The sequence below is a fragment of the Phyllopteryx taeniolatus genome, chromosome 1, assembly GCF_024500385.1.
Source record: "Phyllopteryx taeniolatus isolate TA_2022b chromosome 1, UOR_Ptae_1.2, whole genome shotgun sequence".
Taxonomy (NCBI): domain Eukaryota; kingdom Metazoa; phylum Chordata; class Actinopteri; order Syngnathiformes; family Syngnathidae; genus Phyllopteryx; species Phyllopteryx taeniolatus.
In genome coordinates this window covers 34,987,969-35,009,333 of record NC_084502.1, presented here as the reverse complement: position 1 = coordinate 35,009,333, position 21,365 = coordinate 34,987,969, and the positions used below count along the sequence as shown (strand labels likewise).

The window sequence follows — 21,365 nt, the reverse complement described above, 5'->3', positions numbered from 1 at the left end:
ACCAGGTAACACTGACATCTAGCGGACATCGTGATTTGGTGCACATTTTAAAAGCACTTTTTTGCTGGCTTTATGAATAACAGAACAGATAACGTTACTATCTAGTAATATAGTAATAATGATAGGAAAAATAACAATACTGACGATGTTAATTATTTTACCTGAAAGTAGAGCAAGTGTCAAAAAGATAACGTCACCAGGCGCCGCTCGAAGCCGGAAATAAACTACAATTCCCAGCATGCAGCTGGCACTCGAGCAACAAGGCTGCAGCTGGGCGCGGGGCACCCGGCCAGCCAAAAGAGGAGACACCGTGGGCACCTGTCTATGAAACTTCTGGAAGGCCAAGCTTGACAGTCCACTCGACATGGCCACCAACCAAGAAGTGGAGCGTATCGGCAGAAAACTCGACAAGATGGTTCACAAGAACAACACGGTGAGTAAACAGCATCCCTCAACATAAAAGCTGACACCAGCAAGTGCTAAGAGAGGGAAAAACACTCGTCACAATGAGAGCTAAATCAGAACTGTGATTGGTCAAAAACACCGAGCACGAATCACTGGCACCTGGAATCCATTTACACCCAAAGGAGCACGAACTCATTTTATGGAAGTAAATAAACAACTCTGGGGGGAAATGAGACACCAAGAAAATGTTTTTTTGTTTTGTTTTGTTATTTTGACCAATTTTCATTTTCTGCTAAAAAAAAAACAAAAAAAAAACAACAACAATACAAAAACAACAACAATAAATGACAATGTTTTAAATTTGGGAGTTGTCAGTGGTTTATACAATAAAACTAAAATGTTTGTTATATTAAAATAAGAGAAACTGATGTCCCATGATATATATATATATATATATATATATATATATATATATATATATATATGCTGTGTATGTTAAGTGTCTTTAATTTGATGGTTGATGTCACATTTAGTAGTTTTACCGTTATTTAAACTTCAATACAGTCCAAAGATATATATGTCTATATCATCTATTTATAAAGTGTTTCAGTATTTTTATTATTTGTTTTCAAACAATCAAGGAAAGATTAATCAAATGATATATTCACAAACAAAACAAATGCTATGGGACATGTTTACTTTTGACTGGAACATTGTTGGTGTCATGGGGGGCATTGCCCCCCCCCCCCCCCCCCCCCCAAATGAGTTACTGTTTCCCCCACCCCCAGCCCACTGCATTGTAGTCTTCTTGTGCTAAACATTTTTATTTTTTAAGTGTATATGTAAATCTATTTAAGTCACTAATGGTGAGATAGAAAAAAAAGAATAAAAACAAAATAAAAATAAGAAAAAAAACTGTTGCTCCTTTATATGGTTGCATCCCATCCTGCCAAAGTACTGTACAAGACCCACTATGGCCATGACAGGTGAGCTGTCTGCTTTTAAACTTGGCCTAACATTTGGCACCTCCAAGGCAATCTGTGAGAATTCTCCACTCCAAAAAATGTTTTCAAATCACAGACGCACAATGCTCTCCATAAAGTAAAAGGGGCCATTTGGTTCCGCTGCGGTTTGAGAGCGATGTAACCGGCAAATGCACAAGTGGAAGGAAACTGTCCGGCGCATACGGAAACATGCCCACACTCGCTGCCTACAACTATTCTAAAGCTAAGCCATGTGCTTAAATTACAATACAATGCCCATCGTGGCATACTTGTTTAGAATACTTATAATTGTCTGTGCATGCATGCTTTTTTTTCCGCAAGGTGAGTCCATGTTGTGTCACAAGTGATGAATTTGTGTATTACTCATTAACAGTAAAGTAATATTAGCAAAACTTTATTTAGCGGCAGAATGCGCCCCCTTGTGCTGACATAAAGCCTCCCAGTTAGATGTAATCTGACACAGACACTTTTGGGACACTTTCACATCAGACTGTGAAAACCTCAAGTGGGATATTTCCTATTTCGAAGCAGTTTCAGATGCAGCGTAGGTAGGTACACAAGGAATTCAATGTGAAAAATGCTGTTGTCTTGCAGGATGGAGCGTTGGACCTCCTGAGGGAGTTGAAGAACATGACAGTGTCTCTGGAAACTCTGCAGGTTGATTTTAATTTCATTCCCAATGATTTACTGGGAGCAGTGGATGAGTGGTTTGCACGTCTCCCTCACACTTCTTTGGTTCGGAGTGGGAATGTCAGTTCTGGCCTTTCTGTGTTGAGTTTACATGTTCTCCCAAGCAAGTGCATGCCAAATTAACAGGGGGCACTGTAACCCCTAACTTTAAGGCCATTTTAGCCAATAATTCCTGGAAAACAACAATGGCACTAAGTGGAACAAGAAGTACAAGCAAATATGTCGATTGATAGTAGTGCAGTAAGTGTCCATGGGTACTTTGAAAGGCGCTATACAAGTTCAAATTGAATAAGAAAGTTATTAATATTTGAATTAAATGACAACACTGAAAACAGAGTTTTGGAAAATCTTACGATAGGTGAATCTTCACAATGGCTGCCTGTAATTCTCCCAAAAATAAGACTTCAGTCAACTAAAACACATTTTATATTTGGACAAAAGTAAAAAATACCGTATTTTCACGACCATAAGGTGCACTTAAAAGTCTTAAATTTTCTCCAAAATGGACGGGGCGCCTTATAATGCGGCGCGCCTTATGTGTGCACCGAGTTCCAAAATCTATAATGTTATTGTGACTTTGATGAGTGCTCCGCTTGACTGACTGGGAGCATTTCCTGCCGACGCACTGCTTAAATAGAGGAAAGGCGGACGTGACCTAGGACAGCATGCGGATGTTGAAGGGGGAAGGTGCGCGTGAAAGAGGACGCTAAAGGCACGCCACGCCCCCAGTAGGTATATAGTGCCGGTATGTGCATTGTGCAAAACAACATCGGTTTGGCTAAGGACCCCGGAAAATGGCACCTACGAAGAGACACGCTTACGAAGCACAGTTTAAACTGCAAGCTATCAGTTACGCGGAAGAACATGGGAATCGAGCAGCCGCGAGAGAATTCAAGATCAACAAATCCATGGTTCGCAAGTGGAGGAAGCAGGAAAACGAGCTTTCGCCAAGTCAAGAAGACGAAGCTGAGTTTCCGCGGAAACAAGGCGAGGTGGCCCGAGTTGGAAGACCAACTCGAGCAATGGATTAATGATCAAAGAACACTACCGCTTGCAGAAGAAATTAAAATCGAACATTTTCAAGAAAGTCCGTCTTGGTGCTTTTGTTTTATGAAACGGCGCCATCTAGCCATCTATCGCCGGGCGAGTTACACCACCATATGTGAATGGATTGTGGATGCCTGGGCTAAGGTATCTGCTTTGACTGTTGTCCGAGCTTTCACAAAAGCCGGCATCATTGCTGAACAGCCCCACGGCAACGAGACTGACTCTGACAATGACGATAGGGAACCCCGCATGTTTGATGGAGAACTTGCCCAGCTGTTCATTTCGGATACAGAAGATGAGGACTTTGATGGATTTGTGGATGAGGATTGATCAAAAAATAACGTGAGTACGTTGTTAAGTACTTCAATAAAGTACAACCGAACTCAGTTTCCCCTTTTTTTAAAACATACGCTAGCATGCATTTTAGCGTCCATGCATGCTACCGTATGTTTCAAGATAGCGTATGTTTTACCATGACTGCGCCCAATAATACAGTGCGCCTTATGTATGTGTTAAATACAGAAATAGACCCCGTAACCTAGACTGCGCCTTTTATTACGGTGCGCCTTATGGTTGTGAAAATACGGTACGTAAAAAAATGTTAAACTTTATGTAATGTCATTTGTCCAGTCCACCAGAGTTGGAATGTCGGTGAATGCTGTGAGGAAACAAAGTTCAGACCAGGAAGTACAGAATCTGGCCAAAGTGCTCATCAAGTCCTGGAAGAAATTAATAGGTGTGTGTTTTTTGTGTATGCTGTGGAAATTCGAGAATCAAACTGACTGGCAATTCTTTCCGTGACTCTGGACTCTTTATTACCGTAATTTCTCATGCATAATACGCTCTCAATTGTAATACGCCCCCCAAAACCGACCCAAAAAGTAAGGAAAACCCTTCTACCAATGTATAATGCGCACCATCGATTTGCTGCTGTTATCCATGCTGAAAACATGAAGTATTATCCATATTTTATTGGGGTTTTCAAAGAAATATTCGGCTCTGTGTGCATGCGCTGATGTAATTCTTAAAATGTTTTAAAAAATAGTATATTAGTCTTACCGGATATGTTGCGACTGGGTGCCTTGTCGGCTGTGTCTTGCGATGACTGGTCAGGTACAAAGTCGTCGACACCGCAGAGTCCACCGTGTTGGATGAATCAAGTCGTTGGTTCATAGTGTGTGTATAGTCCACCGGGCGTTGTTTTTTTCAACGGCTGTTGTTTTGCTGCAAGTCGAGAGATGGTAGCAGGTAGCTACATGGAGCTAGCTTGCTTAATTAGCAACGCAGAGTAGTGATCCAAGAAGAAGAAGGAGGAATGAGTTCCGAGTGAAACATCTTAAAGGTAGTCAACTGGAGACCGGTGGAAAGTAAGCGCTAATTTACTAGATGTATACTATAATGAAAAACTAGATTGGGGGTGGCGTTGCAATGGCGTCACACTCCTTGCTTGACCCGGAAGTCCATCCAGATAGCTATGATATTGAGATGGCATACACATTAAAATATACATTAATCTATTTCCAACAGTCTTTTGTCTTCATTTCATAGGGGGTGGTGTGGGCATCTGCTTTGCTCAGCTTCCAGTTGTGTACAGTGCTGTATATCTACAATTATTTTTGGTCCAATCAGATTTCACGTTCCTTGTGCTGCCATGTAAATGTAATCTGTCCAAGTGCTGGCGTCAACCAAGTCAAACACACAGGTGCCATTGAAATGTTCTAACCAATCAGGTTTTAGATTCACCACTCTGCGCCTTCACGCAGGCTGAGTCATGTTTGTATTTTTCCCATCCTTTGAAGGTTTCAACTAAATAGTCCTCTGATTGGTTGACCTGACTTTGTGCATGACAATTGATTGACTGAAGAGGACAATTTTGGACGTGATTTAAAAATTCATTTTCAAGGCCACTTTAAAAAAACAAAAGAAAACTTGACTTTGTGTGGCTAGGTCAACCAGCATATTACTGTCAGGCTTGTTTTCAACCCGGAAAAGGATTTTGGGGCACTTTCAGAGCCGCATATATGAGCTAGCTTACACAGACAGGCAGGAGAAAAGAAAGGAGGTCTGCTGCATCTCCATCAGCATCTCCGGTGAGTACGATGTATTTTATTTATAGTTTTTATGTTTTTGTCACATTGTTAGATAAATATTGATTGTGAACTGCGAGTAGTTTAGACAATACAATCACTGCAGAGGTTTGGAGTTGTTTGGAGGTGATTTATTGGAAGATAAAGGTAACTGTGTTTCTTGCTTTAGTGATAATGGCATTCATCCTCAAATATGGGGAATGGGCACCGCAAAATTGTTAAATTTCTAATTTATTAGGTTGTCATCCTTTTAAAATGGCAAAAACACAGCGACGGGAGCCATCCTCATTACAAGCCTAAACCCAACCAATCATGTACTTTCACCCCGCATGATAACAACAGCTATAGCACCCCAAAATTATGTTAAATCGCTAATTTATTTGGGTGTCATTGATTAAAATGGTAAACACGGCTGAAGCCACAACACATCCTCGTCATTTGCTCAAGCCAAGCGATCGTATACAGTTACACTCTCTCACATGAACACAACGGCTATAGCACCCAAAAATTATGTTCAATTGCTAAAAAAAATGCTCATTTATTACACGTTCATTAATTAAAATGTCATTTTGCGATGACCATCCATGCATGCAAAGTCTGCAAGCCGTGCACATCGAAGTCCCGGTCAGCCGAGCCCGTGACCGTCCAAAAAGCCTTTAATATGTCACAAACTCAAACGGATGTGTAATGTCATCGTCCAAAACCCTTTTTTCAAGCATGCAAGCCTGATAAAATAGTAGGAACACGAAGATGTGCTGGCAGGTGTTTGCTGCGTTAACAGCCACCCATGGCCATCAAAGTCAGTGGTTACATGACAGCACCGATCATACAAAAGCATTGTAAAAGAAAAGCCTGTGTCATGTCATCTCCCAAAACTGTTTTTCAAATGTGAGTGATGCAATCAATCCAACAAGGAGCGCTCACTAAACCCGTGGATAAAGGCGGAAACAAATCGCTTACCTCAGGTGGTTGCTCTCTGCAAGGAAGCGTTACAGCGATCGATTTCAACAAAACAAGGCAACAAAAATGTATCAAACCTTACTATTTTCACTCGTATTGTCTAAAGAAACACCCAGACTTTGACAATAGGGAACAATTACACCCCAGGCTTGCTTGTGAGCTGTGTAATACTAGTAATGGAAAATCACATCTGATACTTGCGCTGATGTCACAGGCTCAAGCAGGTTTTCAACCTTTTTTTGGGAAGGAGGAAATTATTTTCTGCAGTCAATGTTTTTAACTATGGACTAAGGCTAAGGATTTTTTGTTAAATCCGATCTGAGTCATCCGACCACACATTACACAAACAAGTGCGACTTCTACTGAGGATGCATCTGTGACTCGAGTCACATGACTTGGACTCGAATCAGACTCGAGTCATGAATTTGACAAAAGACTCAATTTGGAAAAATGTCACAGGACTTGCAAGTCGACTTGGACTTGAACAACAACGACTTGTGACTTCACTCAGACTCAAGCCCACTCAGCAGCTCTCTGTAAACAGCTCAACATGCCAATCTTTATTTTATTATCGGAATTTCAGAAAGATGTAACAATACAGTTGATGCTTTCAATAGATATCACTTGGGTAGAATAGTCTCACTATACTAATGCTTAATTAGAGCTTATTTCTTTTCCTTTTCCAGTAGAAGAATTGACCAGGAGGTCATTCTTTCAGACACGACCTAAAGTAATTGTTTTATTTAACACACATAACTCAACAATAAATGTGGCAGTTACATAAGGAACACATTCCATGAAGTACTGGTAACATAGACAGAAACGGCGTCAATTAATGTAATAATAAGGGCGTTAGTTATTGCAAAAAAAAAGTATTTTAAATAAAATATTAGTAAAATTATTTTATATACAAAACACTTGAATTTAATTGAATAATTTAAAGAATCATAGATTTTACATATACATTTGAACTATTCTTTGAATTTTATTTTTTATCTTGTCTACAAATGACCTGGCTAATCTGTATGTTTTAGAAATTAAATGCAGCCCCTGAGCCAAAACGAAAGCAATAAAACAATTAAAAAAACACCCATGATTGAGAGGCATATTCTTCCCCAACATTTTGTTCAAATTCTGATTTATGTGACCCCCCCCCCCCCCCCCCCCCCCCCATGGAATTCAATTTTGCAGGTTCCCTATAAAGACTACATCTCTTCCATACTTATAAGAGCATCATTTGTCGTAATTTTATTTCTGTTTGTATCAGACGGCTCGAAGGATAAGTCCGAGAAAAAGGAGAAGAATGACGGCTCTCCTGTGAGGATGACATCCACCTCCAAGGACTCGTGCAGCAGTGAGAAAAGGTGTGTCATATTGTCACTTTGCGAGTCTCGACGTCATTGTGCATAATACTAGATGTTGGATGGAAATGGTAACTTCCTTAGCGTTAGCCAAGGGTGGCACTCATAGTGAGTGTTTGTCAATGCTAAAGTTGCTGTTTATAACTTTTGCATACCTAAAGTCAACCCCGCTTTTGATCCTCGTCAGGATTTGTTCATTGCAGGGTGTTTTTCCGTCCCCTGTTGTCACTTAGACTGGATTTGTATTGCAGGTCCAATCGTCCAATTTCAGTGTAAGACCTGTATTCGTTCTTGTTTTACAGTCTATTTCCAATTAGATTTCAAGTGACACATCTAATATGGTTGTGTTTACAAACATGAAAGATCCTGAATGCTAGGACGCTCAAATTGCACATCAGTAACTCCACACGCATCATCACCAGGCTGTGAAAACACTGATGTAAACAATAATACATGCATACATGCAAATATTAAATGCTCCATGGTTTAATTGGACTGGGCTGAGTCTTGTCCCCATTGATTGATTTAAAAGATGGTAACCTCAGCATTCCTCCACTGGCCTCTATCGGCAATTGTTTTCCTTATTTAATGATCAATAAACCACTAATGTTGCATATTTAAACCATATTTAACTGTCTGCATTCACTGTCGTTAAGCTTTAAGTTGCTTTTTTTTGTGTTCATTAGTGTGGGTGGGACAGGCTTGGTTGTATATACCTCAACAATCCTTGTATTTCAAATATGTCAGGTTCGCATTGATGGTGTATGGTTGAATCCAGAAGTTTACATACTCTATATAAAAACATTTTTTTTCTTTTTCCGTGTCTGACATGAAATCAGACAAGACTTTTACCATTTTAGGTCAATTAGGTCTTCTTTTTTTTTTTTAAACAATTTTGCGTTAATTTCTTCAGTCAGAAGTTAAAGTCCATAAATTTAATTAGTATTTTGTACCATTGCCCTTAAACTGTATGACTTGGCTCAAACAATAGTTTGGTCCATTACTTGAGACAGAACTGACATAACTGAGTCAAGTTTGTAGGCCAACTTACTCGCACATGCTTTTTCAGGTCTGTCCATAAATGTTCAATAGGATTGGGATCAGTGCTTTGTGATGGCCACTCTCCAAAAGATTGACTTGATCCTTAAACCACTTTGTAACCAGTTTGGCAGTGTACTTCGTCCATTTGGCAGATCAATTTGCACCCTCACTCGAACTTCCTGGCTGATGTCTTGAAATGTTGCTTCAGTATTTCCACATAATGTTATTTCCTGATGCCATCTATTTTGTAAAGTGCACCAGTACCTCTTGTAACCAACAACCCCACAACTGCCACCCCGTATTTTAAATTTGGGATGGTTTTCTCAGGTTTGTAAGCTTCCCTGTTTTCCCTCTAAATGCCACAATGCTCATTATGGCCAAACAATTCAATTTAAGTTTCAGACCACAGGCAAAGAGGTAAGTAGTAATGCGTTACATTTACTCCGTTACATTTGCTCATTTTGGATTCATTGAACTTGTCAGAGTAGTTTGAACAACCGCCGACCACGTGTAACTACACTGAGACCCCGATGAGGACGACGAGCATGCAGATGAGCTTCCCTGAGACGGTTTGTGCAGAAATTCTTTGGTTATGCAAACCGATTGTTGCAGCAGCTGTCCGGGTGGCTGGTCTCAGACGATCTTGGAGGTGAGCATGCTGGATGTGGAGGGCCTGGGCTAGGTTGGTTACACGTGGTCGGCGGTTGTGAAGCCGGTTGGATGTACTGCCAAATTGTCTGAAAAGCCTTTGGAGACTGCTTACGGTAGAGAAATGAACACTCAATTCATGGGCAACAGCTCTGGTGGACATTCCTGTAGTCAGCATGCCTATTGCACTCTCCGTCAGAACCTGCGATATCTGTGGCATTGTGCTGTGTAATAAAACTGCACATTTCAGAGTGGCCTTTTATTGTGGCCAGCCTAAGGCACACCTGTGCAATAATCATGCTGTCTAATCAGCATCTTGATATACACCTGTGAGGTGCGATGGATTATCTTGACAAAGGAGAAATGCTCACTAACACAGATTTAGACAGATTTGTGAACAATATTTGAGGGAAATGGCCTTTTGTGTAAGTAGAAAAAGTTTTAGATCTTGGAGTCCAGCTCACGAGAAATGGGAGCAAAAACAAAAGTGTTGTTTATATTTTTGTTCAGTGTAGGAATGCAGATTTTTGTGAGGGGAAAAAAAATCAGCAATTTTATTTTAAGGCCATATTGCCCAACCCTTCTATCGGATTTTTATCCAAATTTGGAAGACTGCTGATTCCGATCTGAAGATAGCTGATGTTATTTTCTATTTATGCTGTCATGATGCAAATCCCAATTGTGCCACTAGAGAGCAAAACATATGAATTGTGCCTTACTGGTATTTCTTGAGAGACAATGTGGAGCTGTGACACACTTTTTTTTGTTTTTTGTTTTTTTTGGTTTAATTTGTTGACAGCAGCAACGCTAGAGCTGAGTCCCCCACTGACATACCCTCCTTGGTCACGTCCTTCCCGGCCATTCCCCTCACCACAGACAATGTTCGGAATAAATGTCGAGAGCTGTTGGTGGTGGCACTGCAAACTGATGGTAAGGACCTACTGTATGTTATTTACGAATATTTCACTTTGAATCCATGCATCCATCCATCCATCCATCCATTTTCTTCCGCCTCGCCGAGGTCGGGTCGCGGGGCAGCAGCTTTAGCAGGGAAGCCCAGGCTTCCACTTTCACTCTTTTGATAAAACTTAATATTAATTTTATTAGGGGAACCGGTGGAAGTGAAAGTTTGTTAAACACTGCACATTGAAATAGACAAATAAGGGAATACTATACAGTTCTGCTCACCATTATTGGCACCCATGAAGTTTACCGAAATTTCTCGTGTATAATAAAAAAAAACTTTGTCCCCAAAAAACTGTCAAAAGTCAATAGTGAGCTTTTACATGGGTATAGGGGGAAATGGAAAAAACTTCCACATTTTATAAATGTATGGTGCCATCTAGAGGTTTTGAAAAAGATGTACACTTTCATTCTAATATGCCACCGCCATCTAGAGGTTATGAGTGCTGTAGACTTTCATTCTAATATGACGGGTACGTATGGCTGCATATATGTACAGTTGTGCTCATAAGTTTACACATACCCTGGCAGAATTTGAAATATATATATTTTTTTAATACGACTCATTACTGAACAACAACCATCATTAATTTCTTTATGGTTTTGTTTAATGATAATGCTTTTCTGAAATGCTTGACAGTTGAATTTGAATCCCATTAAAATCAAATAAAATGTTTCGGCTGGTCCTACATGTTTTCTTTAAAGAATTGTACCCATCTGACAGATTCTGCCCTGGTAATAAAACATGAGCACAACTGTGTGTTTTCTCATTTACTAAATAAAATTAGGGCTGTGAATTTCAAAATAAGAGCAAGTAAATAGAAAGTATTACATGTACAAATAAAGTGCTTAACTTCAGAATAATTATTTGCAAAAACTAACAAAATACCGATAATACTTCGTTTTGATCATATGGGTAGAAGGAAAGTCTTGCATTGTAAAAACACATTACACATGGGTAGAAGGGTTTTCCAGAATTTTGAGGTCAACTTTGAGGGTGCGTATTATACATGGGTGCGCATTACACACGAGAGAAATTATGGTAAGTACTAAATGTAGCATATCTCCTGAAGAATTTGAATCAACTCAAACATTTTTCTATCGACAACTTACGTGTATATATATATATATGTATATACATGTGTATATACATGTGTATATATGTGTATATACGTGTATATACATGTGTGTATACGTATATACATGTGTATATACGTGTATATATACGTATATACGTGTATATATATGTATATACATGTGTGTATATATATGTATATACACGTATATACGTGTATATACACGTGTATATACACGTATATACGTGTATATACACGTATACACGTGTATATACGTGTATATATGTGTATATACACGTATACACGTGTATATACACGTATACACGTGTATATACGTGTATATATGTGTATATACACGTATACACGTGTATATACACGTATATACGTGTATATATGTGTATATACGTGTATATACACATGTATACACATATATACACGTATATACGTGTATATGTGTGTATATACACGTATATACGTGTATATGTGTGTATATACGTGTATATGTGTGTATATACACGTATATACGTGTATATGTGTGTATATACACGTATATACGTGTATATGTGTGTATATACACGTATATACGTGTATATGTGTGTATATACACGTATATACGTGTATATGTGTGTATATACACGTATATACGTGTATATGTGTGTATATACGTGTATATGTGTGTATATGTGTGTATATACACGTATATACACGTGTATATACACGTATATACGTGTATATATGTGTATATACGCGTATATACGCGTATGTATGTATGTATATATGTATGTATGTGTATGTATGTATGTGTATATATGTATATATGTGTATATGTGTATATATGTATATATATGTATGTGTATATATGTATATATATGTATGTGTATATATGTATATATATGTATGTGTATATATGTATGTATATATATATGTATATGTATATATATGTATGTGTATATATGTATATATATATGTATGTATATATATGTATATATATATGTATGTATATATGTATGTATACGTGTGTGTATATATATATATATATATATATATGTATATATATATACACGTGTATATATATATATATATATATATATATGTATATATATATACACGTGTATATATATATATATATATATATATATATATATATATATATATATATATACACGTATATACATGTATATACATATATATGTATATATACATTAATAATCAGACTGTGATTTTTCTGTATTTATTTTATTTTTCTCTCTCATTTTGTGTCTCATAGGTGAGGTACACCTATGTTGAAAATTACAAGCCTCTCTCATCTTTTTAAGTGGGAGAACTTTTTTGCCCCACTGTAAATGTTTCATATCATCAAACCAATTTGAATATCTCACAAAGATGCTCCAAGAAAAAAACAAATGATTCTAAATGATTTTATCTATTATGGGAAATAAATCCCAACCTATGTGAAAAAGTAATTCCTCCCTTGTTAAATCATTAGTTAACTGTGAGTAACCAAAGTTTTTGGAAAGCTAAGTTTAGTTTCACTTGCCACACCCAGGCCTGATTACTGCCAGATTTGTTGATTCAAGAAATCTCCTGCCAAGCAACGTAAAATTGGCGACAAGATCCAAAGTGAAACGCATCATGCCACAAACTAAAGTAATTTAAGAACAATTGAGAAACAAAGTGATTGAACTCCATAATTGTGGAAAAGGTTACAAAGCCTTTGGGACTCCATCGAAACACGGTCAGAGCAATCATCTACAAATGGAGAAAACTGGAAACAGTGGTGAATCTTTCCAGGAATGGTTAGACAACCAAAGTTACACAGAGTGTAATGATGACTCTCTAATGTCGTCACAAAAGACTCCAGAACGACATTTAAAGAACCGCATGACTCACTGGCCTCAGTTCAGAAAGACACTGGACAAAATTGGCATCCACGGGTGAGTTCCGAGGCAAAACCTACTGCTGACACAGACGAACACAAAGGCTCATCTCACATTTACCAAGAAACATCTTTGGTCACTGGTCATGTCCGGGAGAATGAACGCTGGCATGCTCTGCAGCCGCTGCTCACCGGCTTTCTTATAGTTTGTTGTAATGTTTTAAAATGATTACAATTTTAATGGCACCATTGCACTTGGCTCTGTCATACATGGTAGCCCTTACCTATTTTAGTTTTTTGTAATGTTTTAAAAATAATTTTCATTTTTATTGCACAGTTGCACTTGGCTGTTTCATACACGGGAGCCCTTACCCATTTTTCCGAGGAGCCTGGCGGAAGACATCAGTCTTCGCTCCTATTCGCTTTTGCCCCGGAAGTTTTTTGTGTTCTTTACAAACATATGGCCTACCATAGTCCCAAGTGAGGAGCTTCCTGGTGTTGATCATCCTGATCCATGTCCACTCTCCGGTGACTGCTCTCCTCCATTACTCCACTGCTGAGGTGTTGTCCTGGTCTCCACCACTCGACACCTGCCATGAAACAATGGCCGCAGAGTTGACCATCTAGTGTTTGCTGGCCTGGCTAGGTCGGCTGACCCATCACTCAGAACAGACACCACCACCGTAAGCTTTGTACTGCTCAACATCCGGTCACTCTCAACCAAGGGACATCTTGTCCAGGATCTCCCCCTTGATCCTAAGCTGGACTTTCTTTGCATTTCTCAGCCAAATGACTTTGCAGCCCTTAACGACGTGACCGTGCCGGGGTTTGTTTACATTTGCAAACCTTGTGCCTCTGATGGCGGGGGTGGTGGAAAATCATGCTGCTCTCAACTCTCGTTTTCTCCATCTTTCATTCAACAGCTATAAAACGCTCTGGATGCACTCCCACTATTATTGTTATTTATTGGCCACCTAACAGTAATAAGGATTGTATTTTTATTTTTTTATTAAAATGACTGCTGCATCCTACCTCAATTGTTTAACCTACATCTGTTTTATCTTCTAACATTATACTGTTTGGTGATTTTAATATTCACATACAAATGTCCAATAACACAATTTCCAGCAACTTCCCATCTGGTCTCAATAACTTTGGTCTACAGCAAAGGGCACATGATCCAGGATCTGGTATGCTGTTCCGGTATCAACTTCTTTTTCGACTCTCTCGCCACCCCCGATGAACTGGTTCCTCACTACAATAAGAATCTCCATCATCTCCTTAACACACTTGATCCATTAAAAACGCAGCTCTGTAGCTTTCAACACCTCTGCACCCTGGTTCACCCCTGCACTACAACAATTAAAATCCAAAGGTCGTCCAATCTTTTTGTCCTGTTCAGCTGTTAGGTCAAGCAGAATGGAGGATGTGTTTCCCTTTTAATGCCAGAACAGTTTTACTGTGTCACAGTGGAGTTTTTAAGCTGCCGCTGTGGTTTATTAGTATTATAATGGATAATTATTGAGAATCAGAGTCGATCAGTCGAACACAACAAAGTTTCTAGAGGGGAGTCAGAAAAGAAGACCGAAGACAAAGCACTAACTGTAAACAAGATGAGAAAAACAAGTCCTTATATATCTAGAACAATGACAGATTAGATATGAGTATTGTATTGGGGCAGTAGTGCTACACCCTGTGAGGGAAGGACAGGACAAGATAGGACAGGAGTAGAAGCATCCAGGACAAGGGTCGTGAACCTGGCTGTACAACTGAAGTGGGGTGGGAGTGACTATTTAAATGATAATAGTCTATAGGACAAGAGTGTGAGTGAGGGGATACACAATCAATTTGCATATTCATGAGTTATTTGTCGCAATAAGTGAGTGGCCCCACACCCAGCGAAAACTTCCCAGGGGGTGTGTGCCTGTGGACACATGCAAGTGAATTGACCGCTTGAGTGATTAAGAGGCATGGCTCCTGCAGGTGTCTGGCCCATCAGGCAGGACAACCACAGACAAAGAGGGCCAGCCCCTCAGCACCAACCCCGGGACTCCCCCTCATTCCAGCCAGCACCTACTACCTGCCCCCAAGAGTGGGAGGTGGACCCCCCAAACCAGGCAGGGACGAAAACCCCACAGCAGGCCCCACAGCCCGCAGGGGACTACCCAGCCCCCCACGAGAAGAGGAGGAGGCGAAGGTCGTCCACTCAAATGCCTCCATAACACCGGACTCACTATACACCGACATGTATGGTCATCACCTTAACCACGATAATGACTAATTCAAACCAAATCTACCTACTACACAACTCTAATCCATAAAAACGAAGGCAACTCCAAGGCAATAAAAAGTGTGTCATTCTTCCCGATTGATCATATTTCATTCCCACTGGTGTCTATTCAATCCCACTTGGCTCATCCGTTTGCTGTTATTCCCCCATGTCATTCTCCAATGCAAAAATCAAAAGAATCCACCAGCAACTCCCCGTACTTCCTGCCTTCGTCCATCCTCACTGTCTCCCCCTGTCCTACTTGTCTACTCACTTTCAAGTTTTACTCTGCCTTCTGCCATGGATATTTCAGATATCATGTACTACTCTAATTACTGATACTGACCAGATATGTATTTTTTATTTTTTTTGTTCCCCTTAATTGGTAAAATATTTATTTCGGAACTACATTTCATATTTACATGGTTTGTCTCTTTGAGATTTTAAAATTGGTTTGATGATCGGACACATTCGAGAGGGATAAAAATGCAGAAGATATTGAAATCAGGGAGGGTGCAAATAGTTTTCCACTGCACTGTATGTTAAGTTCATGGGAAACTCAAACTATACAAACTATAGTTAGCCCTGAAACCCTTAGATAGTCTTGTACATTGTCTCACAGTCACGATCTTAATAGGGCCAAAGCATTATGTAAATTAGCTTCACTCGTAATAAATAAATGTCTAAATATAGAAAATCCTTGTTTATGTTCCAGATGACTACAAGAACTTTGGAGTCGACTGCAGCCTCCTTGCGGCGCAAATTGAAGAACATATCCTTTTTTTTTTTTTTTTTTTAATCCATGGACTTGATTATATAACCACAAACAAAGAATTTAACAGCACTGATTTTATTTCATTATTTAGAAATTAAAAGGCAAGGTACAGTGGCACTGATAAGGTCGAACACCATTCATTGTAATCTTCTGAATTGTCCTACAATCGTAAAGTGAATTTAACCACTCTTTATAGTAGAGGGTAAAAACAGGATGGGGCCGCATAGAGTTTAAATTGATGTCAACTAAGGCTGGATCAGGATAATCATAGAATAATTGAGATAAATAACAAAATAGTGTTTTCCCCTTTGTTATAGTGCAAATTTAAGTAGATGAGGAAAATTGTTATACAAACCTTTTACAACAACCACACACTTAAGAAAAATGTGGGTTTAATTTAGTTTATCATACATGCGCACATAACTAATCATAGTGATTGTATATATATAAAAAAAAAAAAAAAAACTAAAACTTTAAATCGGTTATTTGAAACGGGGAAAAAAAATTATTGCACTTTAAGATTAAATCAATGGAGCAAGTTTTAGGAATGATTTTAACTCCATTTTCTACATGTACATAAGTCACAAAACTTAAATTATCTTCTGAACTGCTAAAACCTAAGTGATAAGGGCGGGTCCTTTTTAATGTACACTCTTTTCAAAACCTTTTAATATGATAAAAGTTTATTTATTTCCGTAATTCCATTCAAAAAGTTAATCGATTCATCGATTATAGATTCAGGGCCCATAATTGAAAGCTCATACAACCCACAAAATCAGGAATTCCAAAAATGTGATTTTCAATTCAGGTTTTGGTGCTTGTGGCGGTATGGGCAGGGGCCAGGTCCTGCTGGAAGATGAACTCTGGATCTCCATACAGATCCTCAGCAGAAGGAATCATCAAGTCCCCTAAAACATTCTGTTAGACTGTTGCGGTGACCTTGGATTTAAGAAAGCAGAGTTTATCAACACCAGCACTGGACATTGCACCCAAATCATGACTGACTGTGGATATTTCACACTGGACCTCAAGCAGCTTGGGCTCTGTTCGTCACCCGTCTTCCTCCAAACCCTTGAACCTGGATTCCCAAATGAAAGGCACACTTTACTTTCATCGGAAAAGAGGACCTTGGACCAGTGGCCAACAGTCCAGTCCTTCTTCTCCTTAGACCAGTTCCTACGTTGGCTTAGGCTCAAGAAGTGGCTTGACCCGAGGAACCCAACAGTTGTAGCCCATCTCCCGGATGCGTCTGAATGTGGTGGGTTTTGAAGTTGTGACTCCCGCCTCATTCCACTCTTTCTGGATCTCTGCTAGATTCTTGAATCTTCTCTGTTTGATAATCCGCTGAAGCCCACACTCATCTCTTTTGCTGGTGCATCTTCTCCTGCCACATTTTGTCCTTCCACTGGACTTTCCATTGATATGCTTGGACACAGCCATCCTCCTTAGCTATGAACTTTTGTGGCTTACCCATCCTGTGGAGGGTATCAATGATGGTCTTCTGGCCCGTTGTCAAGTCTGCAGTCTTCCCCATATTGAACCCAACTGAGACAATTGAAGCAAACTGAAGCAATTTCATGACACCTGGGGAAACCTCTGCAGGTGCTTTGACTTTAGTAGATAATTAGTGTGTGACACTCCGTTGAAAACATTTATGGCCTGCAAAATTCGGGCTGATTTCTTATTGATTTCATGGGTTTTATGAGCTGGAAGTCCAGATCATGTAAAAAATAACAACATAAATAATAGAAATGATTTAAATTGTTGGCCCTGATTCTATAATCCATGAAATTTTAACTTTTTGAATGGAACTTTCCAGTTTATTTCCATGCTATTTTAAAGGGTCTGTCGTATAAGAAATTGATCACCTGCCCTGTAAATGTATAAACTTTATACATTAAGCATACACGAAAAATACATGGATCCATTTGATGGCATTACATGGACAACAGAATTCCACCTAATCAAACTCTTTCGTAGTGAAGCTACACTTTTGGCTCAGTCTGTCGTGACGCTTGTGAACTGGCCAGATTAGTAACATAAAATATACAGTACAGTAACAAATACAATGACAATGTAGTTGAATAGGAACAGGAGATGTACTGGTCAGTTTAGGTTTGGCTGTTATAGGTGCGCTATAAGGACAACAAGTCACATTAGCATTGTACCTAATTAGCTAAAAATCTAATTAGCAAAGTTAATGGAGTCGTGCTCCCCGACTCAGCTCGGCCTTTATAACACATCTGCCTTTTTTTTAGCCACTGTCACCGTCAGTAACCTCGAATCGTCGCTACCGTCGCGAACCCCAAATGTGAGGCACTTGATGTTCTTGACAGCTGGTCGTGCTCACAGATCTTCGAAGATTTCAAGGCGACAGACATAAAGTACAAAGCGCGTCTGCGGAGTCGCATCTCCAACCTGAAGGACCAGAAGAACCCAGACCTGCGGCGGAACGTCCTGTGTGGAAACATCTCCACTCACCGCATCGCCTCCATGACTTCTGAGGTCTGCTTACAAGTACGCTCCCATTTTAGAAGTCAGCACTGTGTGCTCATTTGTGTGTGTGTGTGTTTGCGGGCGCAGGAGATGGCGAGCGCAGAGCTGAAGAAGATCAGAGAGGCTCTGACCAAGGAGTCCATTCGGGAGCATCAGCTGTCCAAAGTGGGTGGGAGCGAGACTGACATGTTTGTGTGCAGTAAGTGTCAGGGGAAGAACTGCACGTACACGCAGGTACAAGTATACGCACACACACACACACAAAGTAAATGTGCGCACCTGACTGTTGTGTACCAATCACTGCTGTGCACGTGTGTGTGTGTGTGTGTGTACTTTTTAATTAGGTGCAAACTCGCAGTGCGGATGAGCCAATGACCACCTTCGTGTTGTGTAATGGCTGTGGCAACCGATGGAAGGTAAACACCTCGCGTTCACGACCATCTTTCTTCACATGGCAGACAGTGACAGTTTTTTTTTTTCCCTTGACGGTAGAGAATACAAGGCAATTACAGACAGAAAGCTAAGCTTTAAAAACAAGACTTTCAAATATGTTAAATATAGTATAATTACAAATGTTTTATGTTGGCATAAATTTACCAGTACAGTTTACTGACGAGTTGATCGAACAAATATCGCTTGGGTTCATGAACATTGCTTCCGTTTGCAAAGAGTCACATCATCCGAGCGGAATGCTCAGTTGTGCTTTCTCATTCAGCAAGAACTATTATTCACTCTGTGCGTCACATACAGTGGCTATAGAAAGTCTACACCCCTGTTCAAATACCAGTGTTTAGTGGGAAAACAAATGAGTCCAAGTGAAATTATTAAAAACTGTTTTCCACCATTAATTTGACCTGCTGTTTAACCTGTACAACTAAGTTTAAAAAATAATAATAGTTTTAAATCCAGAACATCTGAACTTTATTTGGGGCTAATCAGAGGCACTTTAAATGGTGGCGGTTGTGTGATGGCTCTCATTTAACATGAGTTTGACTGTAATTCTGAACACGACCAACTTCCAAGTTACAACAGGGTGTGCATATTTGTGCAACCACATTCTCAGTTTATTTTAACTTTCGCTAAAAAGTGGGGGGGGGGGGGGGGGAATCAATTTAGTTGAACGGGTCAGTTAATTTTGAAGTGAGTTATCGTGGTCTCCTTATTTCATGTCACCAAGACAGCACAGTATTTGAACAGGGACGTGTAGACTTTTTCTATCTGCTTCACATGCAGAGTGTCTTTTTTGTGTGTGTGTGTGTGCTGCAAAGTAGCCCTGAGTATGGCTCCCTAGAACGTGCAAATGATCGTGCTATCGGGAAGCCTTGGAAAGTGGCGGTTGCGTGCGGGTGGTCCGGCAGCTCGGCGGGAGGCTCTGAGCTGGCCTTCTTGATGCCGCATACTCGCCTGAGTGCGTGGGCCCCGCCATCTGCTCCTTGCCGGGTCTTTGACTCGGAATGAGTTAAATTCATGAACCAACGTTCCTCTGTATTATGAATACATAAGTCAGAATATTTCAAATACCAAATTCCCCAATAGGTGGCAGCAGAGACCAACCTATTGTTCCTCCTTTGGAGTATTTTCTTTTCTGAACCCCTCCTTTTGTTATTGAAATCTCACCCTTCACCACCATAATTCCATCCATTCACCAATTTTCTATGGCGCTTGTGCGCATTAGGGTCATGGGCGAACTGGAGCCTATCCCATCAGTGGAGGTAAAGAGATGCAAAGCAATGATATAGTTTTGTATATATTATATTATTATTATTAGTAGTAGTAGTTATAGTAAAAGTAGTCGTGGGCGTTACACCCAATGAAAGGTGTCATTTTGCGCGCTCCTCAAAAAAGGCCCGTCTTGCCAAATGGTGCGTGATTGGTGGAAAACGTTGAAATGAGAACTGATTTCATCCGCCTGTGTAGACAATTAGCAGTGCAATGCAGGCCAATGACACGAGTGCTGTCAATCGGAAATTTTAGCATATGCCTCAGGCCACTAAAAAATGGGCAATGGGCCACGAATGGCCCCTGGGCTGTAGTATGGACACCACTGATATAGCCAAGTATTGACGCTCACATTTCTTTTCCCCAATCCATGAGGAAAAAAAAAAAAAGGCAAACTAAATGATAATGAATTCATAATGATTAAAACACTAAAATGTCTCCAAACCTCAATTTAAAAAATGTGCATATTTCTGCAGATTATTGTATTTTGTCTTTCAGTTCTGCTGAGGAGAGCATTTTATTGTGCCGCCCTGATGTAAAAGAAGCAGCTGAATTTTGGTTTGAAGGGTAGCTTTGTTTTGGAACATTTCTCCAAAATAAATGTATGTACAAAAATGTATATCTTAAGATAGTAATGATGGAATGTTTGGAGAAAAAACAATTGCTAGTTTGTATCGTCTCTTGGTATTTTTTTTTTTTGTATGGAGTATGTGTTGTATATAAAATGTTCTCCAGTTGTCGAGCAATTTGGGCTTTGTGGACTCGCAAGATGTGTTCTTGGTTTTTTTTCCACACAATGTTGACGAATGTTGTGCCCAATAAAGTTGCTCCTGAATTACTGCAACATCCGGGTGCTGATTCAGTCTTCTGCTCATTCATTTGTTTTGTTAAACCTTCTCATTCATTCCTTTTCTCAGCCTCAAATAAGTCAAATGAAACAAAACGGGT

The 21,365-nt window shown here is 39.6% G+C and overlaps 1 protein-coding gene across 2 annotated transcripts; it reads left to right on the top strand.

Moving 5' to 3' along the window:
- Positions 1-232: 232 nt before the first annotated feature.
- Positions 233-21,261, top strand: tcea2 (transcription elongation factor A (SII), 2). Of its 2 annotated transcripts, none has more exons than XM_061791330.1 (10): positions 233-433; positions 2,004-2,066; positions 3,777-3,882; positions 7,461-7,557; positions 10,046-10,173; positions 16,143-16,200; positions 18,554-18,707; positions 18,786-18,932; positions 19,043-19,114; positions 20,916-21,261. In XM_061791330.1, the coding sequence occupies exons 1-10, from the start codon at positions 365-367 to the stop codon at positions 20,922-20,924; spliced, it is 903 nt and encodes a 300-aa protein (XP_061647314.1). In that variant the 5' UTR covers positions 233-364; the 3' UTR covers positions 20,925-21,261. The 2 variants fall into 2 exon arrangements, with proteins under 2 accessions (XP_061647314.1, XP_061647304.1); XM_061791320.1 differs by having other exon boundaries at positions 234-433; positions 10,043-10,173.
- Positions 21,262-21,365: the final 104 nt, after the last annotated feature.